At 37.3% G+C, this 17170-nt stretch overlaps 1 protein-coding gene across 1 annotated transcript in view; it reads left to right on the top strand.

Moving 5' to 3' along the window:
• dab1a (DAB adaptor protein 1a) overlaps nt 1-17170 on the top strand; it is a 190492-nt gene that overhangs the window by 113228 nt on the left and 60094 nt on the right. Inside the window, 2 exon segments of the mRNA XM_077220751.1 lie at nt 8504-8643; nt 12538-12636. Of these exon segments, the coding sequence (XP_077076866.1) occupies nt 8504-8643; nt 12538-12636 (239 nt within the window).

The following is a 17170-nucleotide window of genomic DNA, read 5'->3' as shown; positions in this document are numbered from 1 at the left end:
TAAAAAAGCTATAATAATTTTGTCTTTCTCTTCCATCTATCGTGTACTTCATGTTTCTATACATTGAGCATATACAATATTTCTGTGCTGTTAATTTGTGTGTTGAGTTAGCTCAGGTTGAGGCAAGATATTGACTGTTAGTTGAGCTGTACAATGAAACCGTGTATCGTCCAGGACTGTTTTCAATGGATGTGATCTGACAGTCTGGGGGGTTATGGGACCTCTCTCTCTCTCCTTTTTGACTGAATGAAATTATGAATGAATCATAGATCTGCCACATAATCACACACACACACACACACACACACACACACACACACACACACACACACACACACACACACACACACACACACACACACACGCACGCGCACATTTTGGGCCTTTTCCATAGACATTCCATAGACATAATGGTTTTTATACTGTACACACTGTATATTCTCTCCCCTTACACTAAACCTACCCCTTAACCTACCCATCACACACAACTTTCTGCATTTTTACTTTTCAAAAAACGAAAGCTGTTATCCTCATGGGGACCAACAAAAAATTCCCCACAAGGATTTCGGATATTGCCATCTTTGTAGGACCATATATTCTTTTTTACATAGATTCATGATAATACCATGGTTTTATTTAAAGAAGTTTTGAGTACCATGTAAATACCATTGTAAACGAATATGTAACCATTTTGTACCAAGGAATTGCAATGCTTGCATCATGGTACAATTACAGTAAATATTTTATACTGGTACATTTTTATTAAAACATTAATAAATGTGTAATTTTTGAACTCTTAATTTATTTTTAAAATACTTTAATATATATATATATATATATATATATATATATATATATATATATATATATATATATATATATATATATATATATAAAATGTCTGGTGACAGTTTTTAGAAATCAGGCTCTCACTTACGGAATAAGTGTGCAAACAAGCACACGCATCCACACTTACCATCTAAACTAGGTCTGAATATAGTGCGCCCCGTGGAGAATTAGCCCATTTTGTCCATTCAACAGAAGGCTGATTAGATGCGCTCACATCCTCGCTGATGGATATCTCACACAGTTTGATGTTTTATTACCCATCAATCTAATAAGATTAGCAAAAGCTTTTTTTTTATATCTTCCTGCCTTCTCACTCTTAAGAGGAGAGTGAATGAACATAAGGTCATTAAAGGAGATCGATAGATTTTATGTTGGGGAAGTCAGGTTCATGGCATGTGTGTTGAGAGAACAGTAAATGAACCATGCGTTACTTAAAGTGTCTGTTTTAGTGCTTTTGTCAGCAGTGACCTACATCAACAAAAATTTCCAGATGCGTGTACATGCACGTGTGTGTCTTTGCGCACACGGCTTCTTGTGTTGTCTCTCGACTGCATCTCACTTGAGGGGATTTAAGATCTATCAGATTTAAATTCGACCAAGGCTTGAAAAACTGTACGATTCTTTGAAGTCTAACAAACTCAAAATTTTTAAGCAACTTCAAACGACAACACGACTATCGCTTCTGGTCTCAGAAGGAACATTAATTAATTTCCATTTTCATCTAGAAGGATAAATAAATAACACAAAAGGAGGTTTACAACACCAAACAGATTGAATCCTGTTAGCGCCATAGCATGTAGCCCAATATGATTTGACATAAGTTCTACTTGTTAATTAGAATATAGGGATAGATAGATAGATAGATAGATAGATAGATAGATAGATAGATAGATAGATAGATAGATAGATAGATAGATAGATAGATAGATAGAAAGTGATTGATTCATTATCGATAGATAGATAGATAGATAGATAGATAGATAGATAGATAGATAGATAGATAGAAAGTGATTGATTCATTAATACTGTATTAATTGATTGATTGATTGATTGATTGATTGATTGATCCATTCATTCATTCATTCATTTTTAGACTGTGTTAGACTGTGTTGCCCCTCTCGGCATCTGTTGCCATTGGTCGGCACTTGTTTTCGCTGACTGAACTTGTTAAATTGATGTTTGCCGTGTCGTGGAATGTCTGAGACAGTTCTTTTAGGCTGTGTTTACACTATAATGAATGATAATCGTGTGTGTGTGTGTGTGTGTGTGTGTGTGTGTGTGTGTGTGTGTGTGTGTGTGTGTGTGTGTGTGTGTGTGTGTGTGTGTTTTCACTGTCTTTAGACTTAATTGACCATGTTTATATTACTCAGTAATGATACTGTGGAAAGATTGGTATAGTTACAATCTTTTTTTAATTTTTATTTTTTTTTATTTTTAAGAGCCAGTACTGTTTGTATAGTTTTGTACTGATTTATGTTTGATACAGAGGGAAATAAATAGGGAAGAAAATAGAGAGATAAAAGATGAAAGTCTTGAAAAACAGAAAGCTTGGAGAAAATAAAAGGTAGATGCAGAGAGAGAGAGAGAGAGAGAGAGAGAGAGAGAGAGAGAGAGAGAGAGAGAGAGAGAGAGAGAGAGAGAGAGAGAGAGAGAGAGAGAGAGAGAGAGAGAGAGAGAGAGAGAGAGAGAGAGAGAGAGAGAGAGAGAGAGAGAGAGAGAGAGAGAGTTTAAAGTCGACAGCAGCCGCCTTAATTCAATAAAGATGGGAGCTGTGTTGTAAGAAAATGAAAAGTCTTATAGGGAGTTATTAGGCAGTGTGTGGTTGCTGGCATTGACACAATGCCACAGGGAGATGCCAGCCCAGTAGTAATAAAATTTCTATGTGTGTGAAAGAGAGAAAGTGTGTATAAGTGGGTGAGGTAAGTAGCCCTTGTGTTCTTTCTATCTTTTCTAAGATTAAACCATGTATTTATTTGTGTAATTTCAGATGTTTTACAGTGCAGTATAGTTCAATCTTATACAAAAACAGAATATATATTCACTTTTTTATTTTTTATTAGCTTATTTATGAGTTTTTCAAATTATTCCTATAAAACATCTCTCATGAATTAGTTGGTTATATAAATAATAGTATATGTTGATACTTCAGTTTAAATCATATAACTTTGATTTCGGTTGCAAGGTCCCTCCAATAAAGTTTGGTTTTTATTTTTGTCTGTACTAGGGTATATATTGTTTTTTTTCTGATTGTTAATTCACCTAGTTGTGCTTGCGGTTTATTGGCCAGTTTCTGATTTGCTAGTTAATTCGTTTATTAATTTCCTATGTATCATTAGTTCATTCCCAAAGTCTTTTAATGTTACTGTTTAAATGGAAAATGGTGCCGGGAAAATTGTGACTCCTTTTAAACAGTGTTTCTGTTTAGCTAGTTTCTATGATTTTAAATTCTAAATATTTAATAATATTTGTATGTATTGTTCTTTACTTTTTCATGAATTTTAAATCAATAAAAAAACTAAATAAACATACATCAGTAAAAATATATATATTATTATTACAAACATATATTTTAATAATATGTATTCAATTAATAATATATTCTATTAATAATCCTCACTCAAAAAATAACTCTTTGAATGAACATAAAAAAATCATGGAAAGGATTTCCACATGATTAACTTGCTTTATTTCAGCATTATGCAATTCTGTTATTCCAATTTAATGTACTTGCGTTGGGTCAACTTAATTTATTAAGGTTGATTCAACTTATTTACTATTGTTGGGCACAGCTTGATTTAATAGTGTCAGCCCAACTAGTTTGCAATGTTTTAGACCAACTGATATGATTCAGGTATTCTAATTCATATACCCATTCATCCAATGCAATATAGTTTATTTTAGTGTCACACTAATAATTTTTTAGACTATTGCCAACTATTTACTACTACCACTTTTTAGCATCTTAAATGATAAGATTTACATGCTTCATCAGCAAAGGCATTTGCTGTGAGTATTGCTGAATCAGTCTTCAGACTAACCAAATGCTCCACTCTTCTTCACAATGGTAACCCACTGTAATTTAAATGGTTCTAATAATTCCAATGTAATTGAACATTAAACACAACTACACACTATCAAGTCTTCCCCTTTTCTTATTTTCTCAAAAACACATAAAATAACTTAATTTCAACATTTATATTTCAACATATGCAAAGCATGCTGGGAACTAACAAGCACCGCACAGTTTTAGTTAATGCAACACAAACTATTCATGTAATCCAACACAAACGGATTAAGTAAACTTAAATTGTACATATATTTAAGCAGATTGAACACAATCAAATTAAGTTTGGACAAAATGTATAGCAATTGTGTTGCTTAAGCTCATTTTATTTAAGCAATTTGAACAAGCAGCAAAATATTTTTTTTTCAGTGCTGTTTCAGATACTAACATTGAGAATTTGTACATGTACATTTTGTAACTTCAAATTAAATAGGTCTTACATCTTCATTTAAACAATTATGTCAGTGTTATCAATGTTATATTATAATTAGCAGTAAAGCAGTTACTTTCAATTTTTGAATTTGTGGGTTTTTGGGACTACAGTTGCAACTGCATAAAGTAGTTCAAGCTCCTGTGCCCTCCTTCAATTAGACTTAATGTCAACAGCTCACTTCAGCTTGCTTCCAGAGTTCCCTCATTTTGAAGGGCCATGGGAGTGGGTGAGATCCAGACTTCTCTCCAAGAAACAGCGAGCTGTCCTCAGCCTGAATGAGGACTTTGGAGCCCTGCAGGGTAGAGAGCTGGAGCTTATTTCAAGACATCTCTGCTTGGACAGTATAGTTTTCTGCCTTCTGACACAGATATATCCACCCACACACTCATACGGTCAGTTCTTTTCCGCCAAAGTTCAGTCCCTGAGGTTGGCAGTAATAATAAGCGGCATTGCAGGTGCAGCGTTCTGAACTGGGGGGAAATAAATGAGTGTTTATCCTTCCCATCCTTGCCGCTGAGGGACAGCTGAAAGTTATCATCTTTCCGGAGCTCTCCACAAACTGTCAGTGTTAGATTCAGAGCATGGGTTAAAGCACTATTTCAGCTAAAAATAAAAATTCTGTCTTAACTTCCTCCCCATCATGTCGTTCCAATACCATATGACATTGTTGATTTTGTGGAACACAAGATAGTTTCAACTTGTGTTGTCCATTTAATTAAAGCCAGTGGTGTGTAAAACAACTTTCGTTGAACAAAAAAATGATGAGTGTGTTCCTTCATTCATGTGTGCGGTGACCTTCGAAGAGTTGTTAATTTATCAGCTGTCATGAATGCTCCTCTTCATCAGCTGCCTAATGTATGTTTTATGCATGTGAAGGACATAGACTACTATTCATTATGGCTCATCTCTTACTTCAGCATAATGCCACATTGTGTCAGTGTTATTGATATATGTTGTACTAGAAGCCCAGAGCAATTTCTCTCAGCACTCCTATAGATTAATGATTGTTCAGTTGCTTGGACAGCCCTTGATACACCACAGATTGGCAGTGAAATCCATTGGACGGGTGAGGAGCATCTCGTACATATTTGGTACTTTATACCACTAGCGGCGCCAGGGATTTGATTGTAGGTGGGCCTCCAGAAAACTGGATGGGCCGGTTAAAATAAGCAACAACAAAAAGAAAAAATGGGTTCCCCTTCATCTCCGTTTCAGCGCTTTTCTGTGGCACTGAGGACAGCGATTCAGTAGCCTACCTGTGTGGCTCTTGTGTCGCCGTCCTCAGCTCAGTGCAGTAACGTTAGCCTAACTTGGGGGTCGCACACTGGACAAGAAGCGCAGCGCTGTGCCGCGTCGCGTTTAGGACAACTCGAGGTATCGCACACCGGACGCGCACTTTCTCAGTTTATGGCCAGCAATACTGTTATGTTTAAGGACATTATGGAATTAAGATAATGTCTGTACTATGTTATGATTGTACTGTACAATCAAATACAATCATTGCTGACTTTGCAGTCTGAACACTTTAGCCCAGAGCGTCCGTTAACTGAATGAATTGAGAATATCAGCTGAAAATCCGATAACATCAGCAGTTTTCATTCAAGCAGCTGATTTCTGTAAATGAATATAAAACTAAATGTATATTGCAGCACAGGGGGAAGTCAGTATACATTAACGACGATTTGAGACAAATACATTTAAATTTAATATAAAACAAATGGCGCACTGTGGTGCGGTAAGATTTTGAACGAGGTCCGAGCCGTTGCTTGGGCGCCGCAGACAGAACACGAGTGTGTGTACACTCCTAGAGAATAAAGTGTTCGAATTTTAAAGATGCTGCGCTTCTCGTCAGGTGTGCGATCCCCTTAAGTGACACGTGGGGTAGAAGCTGCTGATTGGTTGAGAAGCTTTCACTCAAGGCTTTCCTCGGGCTGCTTATTGGATGAACTGCTAGAATGAAAATCACTCGTTACTCACTATAGGCCTGGGTCAAAATGGGTGGGTGGGCCCAGGCCCACCCGGCCCAATGGTAGCGCCGCGGGTGCTTTATACAGACAGTTTCGTAGCATGTGAATACATACTGTACTTGAGGCATACTTTGGAGTTAAATTTCAGTGCTCAAACCTTCCCTTATGCTGAGGAATTATGCATTGACTCTTTTAAAGTTCTACACATGGGGTTCTCTAAAGTTTTTTAGGTTTCTCAGAGAACTTGTTTTGCTCTTTCTCAAGATGTTTCTCCAGAGGTTTCCACCAGTGTGGCAATCTGAGGAACTCCACATAAGAAACGTTTTGTTTTTACCATCATTTTCTGGCCACAAAATTATTTTTGTTTTTTGTTTTCTATTCTGGTATTTATGAATATGGAATAATTTTTCTGACAAATAAAACATTTGCATCAAATATTGCTCTAAATTGTGTTGTTAAATGTATATTGCTGAGTGTCTCTACATGCGTGTCTTAAGTAAATTGCATCAGGTTTTGGTAAGAATTGTCATTCAGAATCACAAATGTTTCTAAATTTAGCTACACCTTGTGTAGCTTTGTATTGCATTCACAGCTTTACCACTTAACAAACTGAGCAATAATCACCAACCTGAAATGCCCACCCTTTATCTCAAAAGAAGTATAACTGGTCCTACACCCCTCTGAATGAGGTTCAACCCAGCGTCATCCAGCATTAGGCTTTGTCTCATTGCCACATCACATCACAACACCAATTTATTTCGTTTTAGTCTCAGAGGGATTGGACTCTGCATCAACCAGCATTCGAGGCAGGTGCGCTAACAAGGATGCTAAATACTGCTGCCTCTAACATCGGTTTCTAGTGCGCCTCTTGATGCCACGGAGGTGAGGTTTAGCTGCACAGGTCTTATTAGATGGCCTCCATTACATCTCACCCCCATAACCTCCCTCAAATCAACACCGACATGCATTGGAAGCTGGTACACTAACAAGGACACTGAAGACCGCAGTCTCTAGTGTCAGTCAGTTGGTCAGTTTAGCTTCCCCAAAACTGGTGCTTCCCGTTTGCATAATAGTTTAATTCTTGACGCAACCATTGAGCTGCAACAATGGAGGACTTGAAGGGGTATGTAGAAACAAGGTCAACATAAGATACTACTGATACCACAACAATACAAGAGCTAAGAGAGGCAGAATGAGTGAGTGAGAAAAATGTCAAGTTGGTAAAGGGAGAAAGACATATACAAAAGGGGCGGATATGGGGGTCAGCGGGTTGACTGAACAATGGTGTTGCTGTGAGTAAGGTCTCCCAGTCCTTTTTGATTATTTTTTTTATTATTGAACATGTTCTCCATTCACCCTTTCTTCTTATATATGCTATCAATTAAGCCTAGGCAAGTTTATGTGTGTCCTGGCATGTGTCTATTTGCCTTTGTCTTCTGATCAAACTGCAAGCTCAGACCTAATTGGGTATGTTTGTCCTTGCTTCACTGAGTGTAAGCCAGTTAATTGGTCTACATCCTTTGAGTCTCATCGATTGGTCAGTCCAGTTATCCACTTATAGGGTTTGTGATGAAGGTGTGGGAGGGACCACTTGATGTTCCTATGCCGTGATAGGCGTCCACTTTGATGTGAGAGCTAAAAAAAAAAAAAAGGCTTTCATCCCTCCTATCGCCTAACACCAGACCTGGACACAGCACTTTTACTTAGAAACCAACCTTTCACCATCATGCTCCGGGTCTGACATACCTGCAATTATGGCCACACACATGCAGCAGTCTTGACCTTCATTCTAAGCTGCAAATATGGGGGCAAATGCTGGGCATATGGGGTTTCGGGAGGGTTTTTAGAGCTCCGGGTTGATTTTAAACCTTGGCTTTGAACAGCCTTCCAGGTTCATACAGACAAACTCCAGCTGAAATTCAGCAACTAGACTGAGATTTAGATCTAACTGCTCAAACAGAACACAGTATTAGAAATATAAGGATGTGGGCTGGGTTAAATACAGGCTATTAGAATATCACTTGGTATTTTTGTCAGCTGCAAGGTCCAGATTGTGCTGATCGTCAGAAAAGTAATGGCATTTTGAGATGATAGTGGATGGAGGGAGGAGGAGATGTGCTGCAGATATGCAGAATTCATCAAATGACTGTGTGCTTCATCTATCTCCCTCTCTTTTTTTTCTTTCTCCAGGGCAGGACCGCAGTGAAGCAGCTCTGATAAAGCGTTTTAAGGGGGATGGTGTTCGCTACAAGGCCAAACTCATCGGGATAGATGAGGTCACCGCCGCAAGAGGAGACAAACTCTGTCAGGACTCGATGATGAAACTCAAGGTGTGTTTATGTTGGTTGCTTTCTATACATTTTGGTTATTTATTTATGCCGTTGGTGTTTCTGTATGGTTATTTATTTATGCCGTTGGTGTTTCTGTATATTGGTCAATGACATGATTTAAATTTTGTTTACGAATTTATTAAAAAATACATTAAAAGTACATTAAAAATTTATTTGAATTCATACATACAAGGACTTGAATTCACATCTTCTAATCTCTTTACTGTTATTATTTAGTTAAAATAGAATATTTGACCAAAACTTAATTCCAGTGCTTATTAATACTTTTGCCTTCCAAATCAAAGTCATGTGGTGTGATCAGCATAAAACAGGAAATTATATCATAGAGAGGGCCCCTGCAGAGCCTCATAACTGTGTGTCAATAAGTATCTTAAAATATCAGATAATTTGAGCTTTTCTTGACAAAGTCAGGTAAGTTCAGGTTATAAAATGTCATTTGATCTGACTATAAACGTTTTCGAAAATATTGAATAAGTTGTCACAAAACATCTCTTTTGTAAATGTCTTTAATTGGAAAGAAAGTATTCATTTAAAAATCTTTCAGGTGGTATTTTATAATTACATTTATTTAAAAACTAATAATAAAATGCCTTTGGCATTCCTCATGTAAATAGCTATATAAAGTTGTAACTTCAATAGCTTAATAAATAAATAAAGCACATCCATCAGATGGGTAATAAGCCGTCTGAACAGCAATGGTCACACTACTGTGTATAAATGTCTCTAGTTTTTGCTACAAGCCTTGTATTGTATTGCATGCACAGCGTTACCCTCTTAGCAAACTGAGCAATAATCACCAACTTGAAATGCACAATAACTGGTCCTACACCCCTCTGAATGGGGTTCAACTAGCGTCATCCAGCATGAGGCTTTGTCTGCATGAGTTTGGGGCCACGAGAGTGAGGTTTACCTCCACTGGCCCACGTTACACTCACCCCTCTAAACATCATTGCTATCACATCATGACACCAATTTATTTAGTTTTACTCTCACTGCTCCAAGCGGGATTGGACTCTGCATCGACCGGTATTGGAGGCGGCTGCGCTAACAAGGAGGCTAAATACTGCTGCCTCTAGCATCAGTTTCTAGAGCGGCTCTTGAGGCCATGAGCGTGAAGTTTAGCATAGATGTTTGTGTTTGTGTATAGATGAACACTTTCCGGAAATCAGTGTATTTTTATTATACATTTGCCATAAATCGCACCCTTTTCACCAGTGTTTAGATTGGTTTCTTAGTGTGTTTGAGAGAGAGGGTAATTTCACCTTCCGATTTGCATGTTGGTCTGATTGGAATGTCCAGACTGTTATTGATCAGAGCTGTTTACCTCTCACTCATCCAGACACATAATCTATACTCATATTCCCACAGTCCTCCACTCCTTAGCAAATAAACGAGTCCTGTGGTGTCATTTTTTAATCTCTTATTCCTCTCTCACACTTTTTATGTCTCTGTGGTAAGGAGAGTTTCAACAACAGTTTGACTTGAGTCATTTCATATAATCCCCATCCTCCCTTGATAATCAGCTATAAAAACTTCCTTAACATCACATACAGCATCTGTCCTGCTTTTTCTACAGACTATGCTCTGGACTTTCCCTAGACTGCAAACAGACCTCTTATATTTCACATCTGCATCTCTTCACTCCAGCAGCACTTATATGCACACACTCCCACTTCTGAGTTTGAAATGTCAGAGCTTGTGCTCTTTCCACCATGCTACTACTGGCATTAGAAAGCCTCATTCATCACCGCTCCAGCACATATGGATAGGCATAATGGTGTGCTAAGATACATCATACGACTGACGGATGCTTCTCCCTGCGCACTCGGAAGGTAGACTAAGAAACGGGCTTATCTGATTGGCTAGGACAGATTACGGTCCTGGAAGACTCGAGGGCTCCAGCATCTTGAAATAACGCTCACACCCACACCCACCCCAAACACTGATCTTGGAATGGATTGGACATAGGACACAAGCTTGATTTAAAAGCCATTTTTAGCTTTGGCTTAAGCTAATTGCAACTTTATATTTTGCAAATTTGACTTGACAAGTTGCTTATAAAAATGTATTTAAAAAGAGTTTTAAAAAAATCCAGGTGTGATATGTTCTTATCAGATTGACGAATTCTGGCAAAAGCGACGTACAGCCATCTGGGATGGGACTTTTCTCTCTATGCTGCTCTTAGATTCTCTATTGGTCTTTTGCAGCAGTTTTACTAAAGGATGCCACTTTTCGTTCCTCCCACCCCTCTTGTTGAAAATGAATTGTATCCATTGTGAGTTGTGTGTGGGTGCACAGTACAGATTAATCATGTCAGTGAATTACCAAATAAAATACATTACTGTTTGGTTTATTGGTTTGGAAAAAGTGCAAAATGTACTAATACATTCAAACATGTGTTAAAAGGATAGTTCTGTCATAATTTGCTCACTCTCATGCTGTTCCAAACCCGTTAGACTCTGTTTAATCTTCAAAACACAAATTAAGATATTCTAAAGATACCTGAGAAGTTTCTGTCCCTCCTTTGAAAGTCCAGGTAACCTAAACTTAGAAAGCCCAAAAAGGTCATAAATATGTCATAAAGTCCATGTGAATTGAGTGGTTTAAATCCAAATCTTATAAAAAAGATAGCATTGCTTTGCATGATGACCTGAGATTTATATGATATATTTGCTTTATATGATAAAATTGGGTAATCCCTTTTATTCAACCCCATTTAACCAGTCACCTGAGAAGTCACAGAAGTCACCTGAGAAGTCACATCATAATAAGTCACCTTCTTTTATTTGTATTTTAATAAGGTCATTTCAGGGATCCCTTTTTATCTGTTGCTGTTGATGCAATTTTACATTTGCAGTGCCTTGTGTAGGGCCACTGTGGGTCTTTCAGGGTGTGGCCCCTGGTAGTCACTGGCCCAAATGGCCCCATATTCATCCTTGCTGATTGGTCGTTCCACCACCATCAAAGAAGCAGGGATCCCTGCACTTCAAAAGCTGATCTCCACAGTGGGCTTTTACAGGTTAACTGTAAAATTGGACAGTCAGCTTTTCAGCCTGTGGCTGATAGATAATTCAATAGCTTTAAATGTTCGAGAGGCATTCTCTCTTACTTCATTTACCTGTACACTGTCAAACATTTCAGGCTTTTTTTTTTTATTCGATTTGAGCCACTTAGTTTTAAATTTGTATCTGTATATGATAATGGGCCACACTTATATCTCATTCTCATTTAAATTCAAAGGTTTTGCTGGCATGTGAGGGATACTAGCAAAAGAGATTAATGATATTCTATGTTTTTAAATAGTTCATCGTGTCTGCATATAGAATAGCATAGTGTGGAAATAACAGTAGAACACAGTTTTGACCAATCATTTGTGCAACTCACTAGACGGTACCAAGTGGATTCATTTATTTGCTGGAAGCGCAGACCAGTTTAGTCCATGGTTTCGATTGGGTAGTGCAGTCCTATTGACACTTTACATGACACTTTACAAATTAATGCAGTTTAATTTGCTAATTCATTACTCTTTGTTCTCAAAACAAAGGTTTATTGAGAATACATTGCCATAAGCAATGTTTTGAAATGTGGTTTGTGCATATACATTTTGGGATTTATGTCTAGTTTTGAATGACCATAGTTATGGCATCCATCAGTGTAGGGGCTAAAAACCCAGATGTCTTCAATCTCTCTAAACAAAACCTCCAAGCCAAAAATTGTTGAAAACGTGGAGAAACTGAATCAATTTATTTACATAACTGCTAATGCTCCCCAAGGATTGCAGCAAGAAGCGAAAGCTGCCGTTCCCTGCTCAGTTTCTTTTTTATCTTCTTTTCGTCTTTTCTCATGTTTCTGTTTTCATCTTCTTGCCTGCAGGGAATCGCAGCCTCTGCGCGGTCTAAAGGAGAACACAAACAGAAAGTTTTTCTCACTGTGTCCTTTGGAGGGATCAAGATCTTCGATGAGAAGTCAGGGGTAAGTCGTGGGCAGTGGGAATTGTGTCCTGTCACTATCCATGATCTTTTGAAGCAAGTGTCTGAGCCATGAATACAAATCCTCAGATGCCTAACCTGGTTTCTGTTTGTTTTATCTACAAAAAAAACGACATTGTGTTTTTCATTACTTTGGAAATGTGTTGTCTAATATCTAGTTGACATTTGTTTTTTTTCCTCTCATCTATTGACGAATGACAGGAAAGTGCTATAAAGTAGGCTACTCGGCATCAGTAAAAAGCTAATTGCAACAAAAAACACAAGATGAGCCAAGATGTCCGATTCAAAGACAAATGATTCTTCAGAAGTTGTTCTTTTTCATGAGTCAGTCAATAGTCTCGAATTAGCTTGTGACTTAGCGATTTGAATTGGACAAAAACCTGTTCACACCAAGAACGATGACTATAAATATATAAGCTATAACAATAACTATGTTAGCAATCACAATTCATGATAATGTTCTGTTTATTATGTGTGTGCTGTAGTTATGCTGGCTGCTGTTTTAAATGCTCGAACTCTTCCGAAAGTGATTTCAACAATATCCTTCTTCTGTGTCCTTTTTGTTATAACTGTTGTGTGGAATTTTTCATATTGGAAGGATTATTAAAGTTGTTATTTATAATTATAGTTATCAGGATTGATGAGAACAGCCCAAGTCAGTGAATCGAAATTCATTCATAAGTGATTACGTCATTTCTTGGTTACGTCTCATTTGGAATGAACTGGATCTCTCAATGAGATATTTTAGGTTTGTGAAACTTATGTAAGTCTGCTTACAGACTGATTGTTCAAATACGTGACGTGATCGACAACATTAAACAGCATATAAATCAAAACTGCCTAATGTTACTGAATGAAATGTCGACCCAGGATGAGTTATAAGACTGTGAAGCTTTGGGGGGTGTTGACGGACTCGATCTACTCATCTATATTTCGATCATTGTTCTGTATCAATACACAAAAACGTGATTTTCCCAGTTTTTTTCTCAATATGTTGCTTTTTTTAATGAAATTTTCCCTCATTCAAGTGTTGATAAAAAAAGAATGCATGAAGCTAGAATAAAACAGCTTTTTTTGTTTAAAAGCAGAGGGTGTTTCTTTTATAGTGCATGTTCAGATATACATACAACAAAATATTCTGTGGGCCATGAAACTTTTATGAAAATGATCAAAAATACTGCCGTTGGCTGGCAACTTTTTTTGAAAAATGCTGTGAGGGAAAGAGGTAAATATACTATAAATGGTGTTTCTTAAATATTCTTTTAAATCAGCAATATTTAAATGTCAAAAATACAGTGGGGATTACTAGAGTGACAGCATTAATCTAAAATATTATAATTTTAACCAATATAAACCAGTGTGGAAATAATTGCTCCGCAGCATCGGTCTGTAACCAGCTGAAATGTGCAAAGAACTTAAAATTTGTTTGCACAAAAGTATAAGTGGCAATTATTTCCCAGACATAACTCCGAAAAAAAAAAAGAATATACAGTTATACTCGTGGACGTAGTTTATAGTCTAGTGCACATGGCTCTTCAATAGGCCCTCATTTTATAGGCCTCAAAATTTTGGGTCGATGGGAAAAGATTGTTTCTGAGTGCTAGTGTGCTGTTGCTCAGGCTCAAATCTGCTGTACGTCGGGCGGGGGGTAAGGCCATCCTTTGGGAGAGGTAAGCCTGTGTTAATGATGCGTTTTAAAGAGAGGAGCGCTCTCTGGGGAAATCAGAGAAGCCTAATTGAACAGACTTCTTAGAATAGAACGACCGTAGCTTTACAAGACCCATCTGCAGGGCCCGACTCCATCTTGATGGAGAGTAAATGGCAATAACAGCCAGTGAATCACACCTGAGCTAGTTATAAACGGAGGGAATAATGCGTATTTATGAAGTATCAGACCAGATCACATACACCTAAGTGCTGCTCCACAGAAGAAGAGTTTGAAAGGAGTTCACTCCATAGTTATTGATTTGCCTCTTTCTTTTTTGTTGTGAAGTGCCATTAAGCCCTTTTGGTTTGAAACCAGTTTGGACATTATTAAAAAAAAAGATGAAGCAAATCCCAAAGAGTGTTTTTTGTCATTGGCTTCATTAGTCCCACATTGATTTACAATATTTTTATTTACAGCATTTCACAGAGTTGTAAACAGCATACTTTATCATTTTAATTTGTTTTTTTGATGATATTGTCATGTAAATGTTCTTTTTACATTTGCTTAACATACTTAGTAGGTGCTCTCAGTCATTTCTTTTTTTTCTTAAACATTTTTTATACCACAAAATGAAAAAAATATTTTCAACATTTGTCATATCAGTGTTGCTAGAAACATACATAAGACACATTAGGCAATCAATAAAAAGTCATGCATAATACTGCAGTATAAAGTTCAATATCAATGTTGATATTAGTTAGTGAAACTGGTTTCTACATAAAGTGGTTCGCCCGTTCACGGTGGCCACCATTTAAGATAACTTTGCAATTTAGTTAATACTTCCAACGTTTGTCAAAATGTTGCTAGAAACATTAATTTATTCTACAGAAGACAGATTACACGTAACTGAGGAGTTTTGTGCAATGCTACATCCACACCAGTAGGTGTCAGTATAAATTTCAATTCACAATTTGTAGTTTGTCAGTCTAACAAAAAAGGTGCACATTCCACTAAAACACTAAGACAAGCCAAGAAAAAAGAGGGTGTTCTATTATATAAGGTAGGGATTCCCTTCGTAGTGGCCGCCATGTTGTGATCACATGACTATATAGCCTATGGCTGAATCCGAAATCGCCCCCTAAACCCTCAATCACCATTCCCTAGATTAGTCCACTAATACAGTTTAATTACATGAATGAATGAAAATTAGTGAGGGAATTCGGACAGCCGTTGAGTGTGCAATTTGGGATTGAATGAGTGCACTCAATATATGCTATGGAATCATATCAAGTTAGTACACAAACACAAACTGAAGATTAACTTATCTCAAACTCTTGAGTTTAGTTTGTTGCACACCAGTCAACTGCGATAGCATTGCATGAACTGGTGGGGGCAGTAGAGAGGCCAATATTGTAATTTTATTTTAGAAGACAAATAAGATCTGATCTAAACTGGTCTAAAGAACATTAACCAATCAATCAAAAAATTAATCAATCAAAACTAACTTTAGCTAGACAATAACTTTATTTTAGCGCTGCTGTAAAGCCAAAACAATCTCTGTTACATTAATTTCCTATTATCGCTGTAAAACTGCTTTGAAATAATTTATATTGTTAAAAGTGCTATATAAATTAAGGTGACTTGACTTGACATTAAGAGCTGGTGAAAAAAAAAAAACGTTCTAAGATCCGTCACCACTCTTTCAGAGTTAAAATATGTTTAAGCTGAAAATCTAGATGCAAATTTACAGCGATGGTATTTTATAGAGAACAGGCTGATTAATCTTTGTGTGTTGCACCGATGAGGGCCGGTGACAAATGAGAGGTTACTATGTGAGCACAGTGTGCTCTGTTGTCATGACACCAGGAGGTGATCTACAGGACAAGCTTTTAATCTGTCATTGATGCGTCTGATCTATTAGCACCATGACCTAATGCTCTCTTTTGTGAGTGTGTATGTGTATGTGTCTGAGTGTGTATGTGTTTAAGTATCACACTACAGTTACATCATTACACAGCATTTATCAAGTTGTACTGCCGTAGGTTTAGCTCTGACACTAGTGCAGCAATGGTGTTTTAATCTGAGGTCAATTGTGAAATGTATATTTCTATACCGGCCATGAAACATGAAATTCTGTCATCATTTACTCACCCACAAGTTGTTCCAAACCTGTATTTTTGATATTCCAAACCGGTATTTTGTTCCTTCTTGCGAACTCAAAAGAATATATTTGGAAGAATGTAATTAATCAAACCCAAATGGAAAAACATATAATGGAGGTCAATGGGGTCCATCAACTGTTTGGTCAGATTTCTCAAGGTTCCAAAGAAGAAAAAAGTTGTACAGATTTTTGGAATAACATGAGGGTGAGTAAATGATGACAGCATTTTCCTTTTCTGTGAGGGTCACACTATCATTCTTACGTTTTACTTTGGCGACTTTCTAATTTAGACCCTGAGACTGAGCCAATGCAATGAGCCTGTCCTCTCTATTACAGAGTCTGGTTTAGAGATGTCATTGAGTAATAGAGGTGTGTGTGTGTGTGTGTGTGTGTGTGTGTGTGTGTGTGTGTGTGTGTGTGTGTGTGTGTGTGTGTGTGTGTGTGTGTGTGTGCGTGTGAGAGAGAGAGAGAGAGAGAGAGAGAGAGAGAGAGAGAGTTGCAGTCTGGGTTGTTGATCACATTGATGGTTTATAATGTAAGATGACTGGACCATGTCATAGTGGCTGTGCTGGAAGTCATTCGATTTTAGATGTGCTCTCTGCTGCTGCAGACAACGCTATACTTCATATGTACCACTTTTTTATCGCTCTCTCTTTCTGTAGCTCCATGTATTACTGACATAAGTTACCCCTCATGTCTTCTCTTTTT

The sequence above is a fragment of the Siphateles boraxobius genome, unplaced genomic scaffold, assembly GCF_051911475.1.
Source record: "Siphateles boraxobius isolate OS27281-9 unplaced genomic scaffold, OSU_SipBor_1 8, whole genome shotgun sequence".
NCBI lineage: Eukaryota > Metazoa > Chordata > Actinopteri > Cypriniformes > Leuciscidae > Siphateles > Siphateles boraxobius.
Note: the sequence above shows the minus strand (reverse complement) of the source record. Positions and strands in the feature narration are given on the sequence as shown.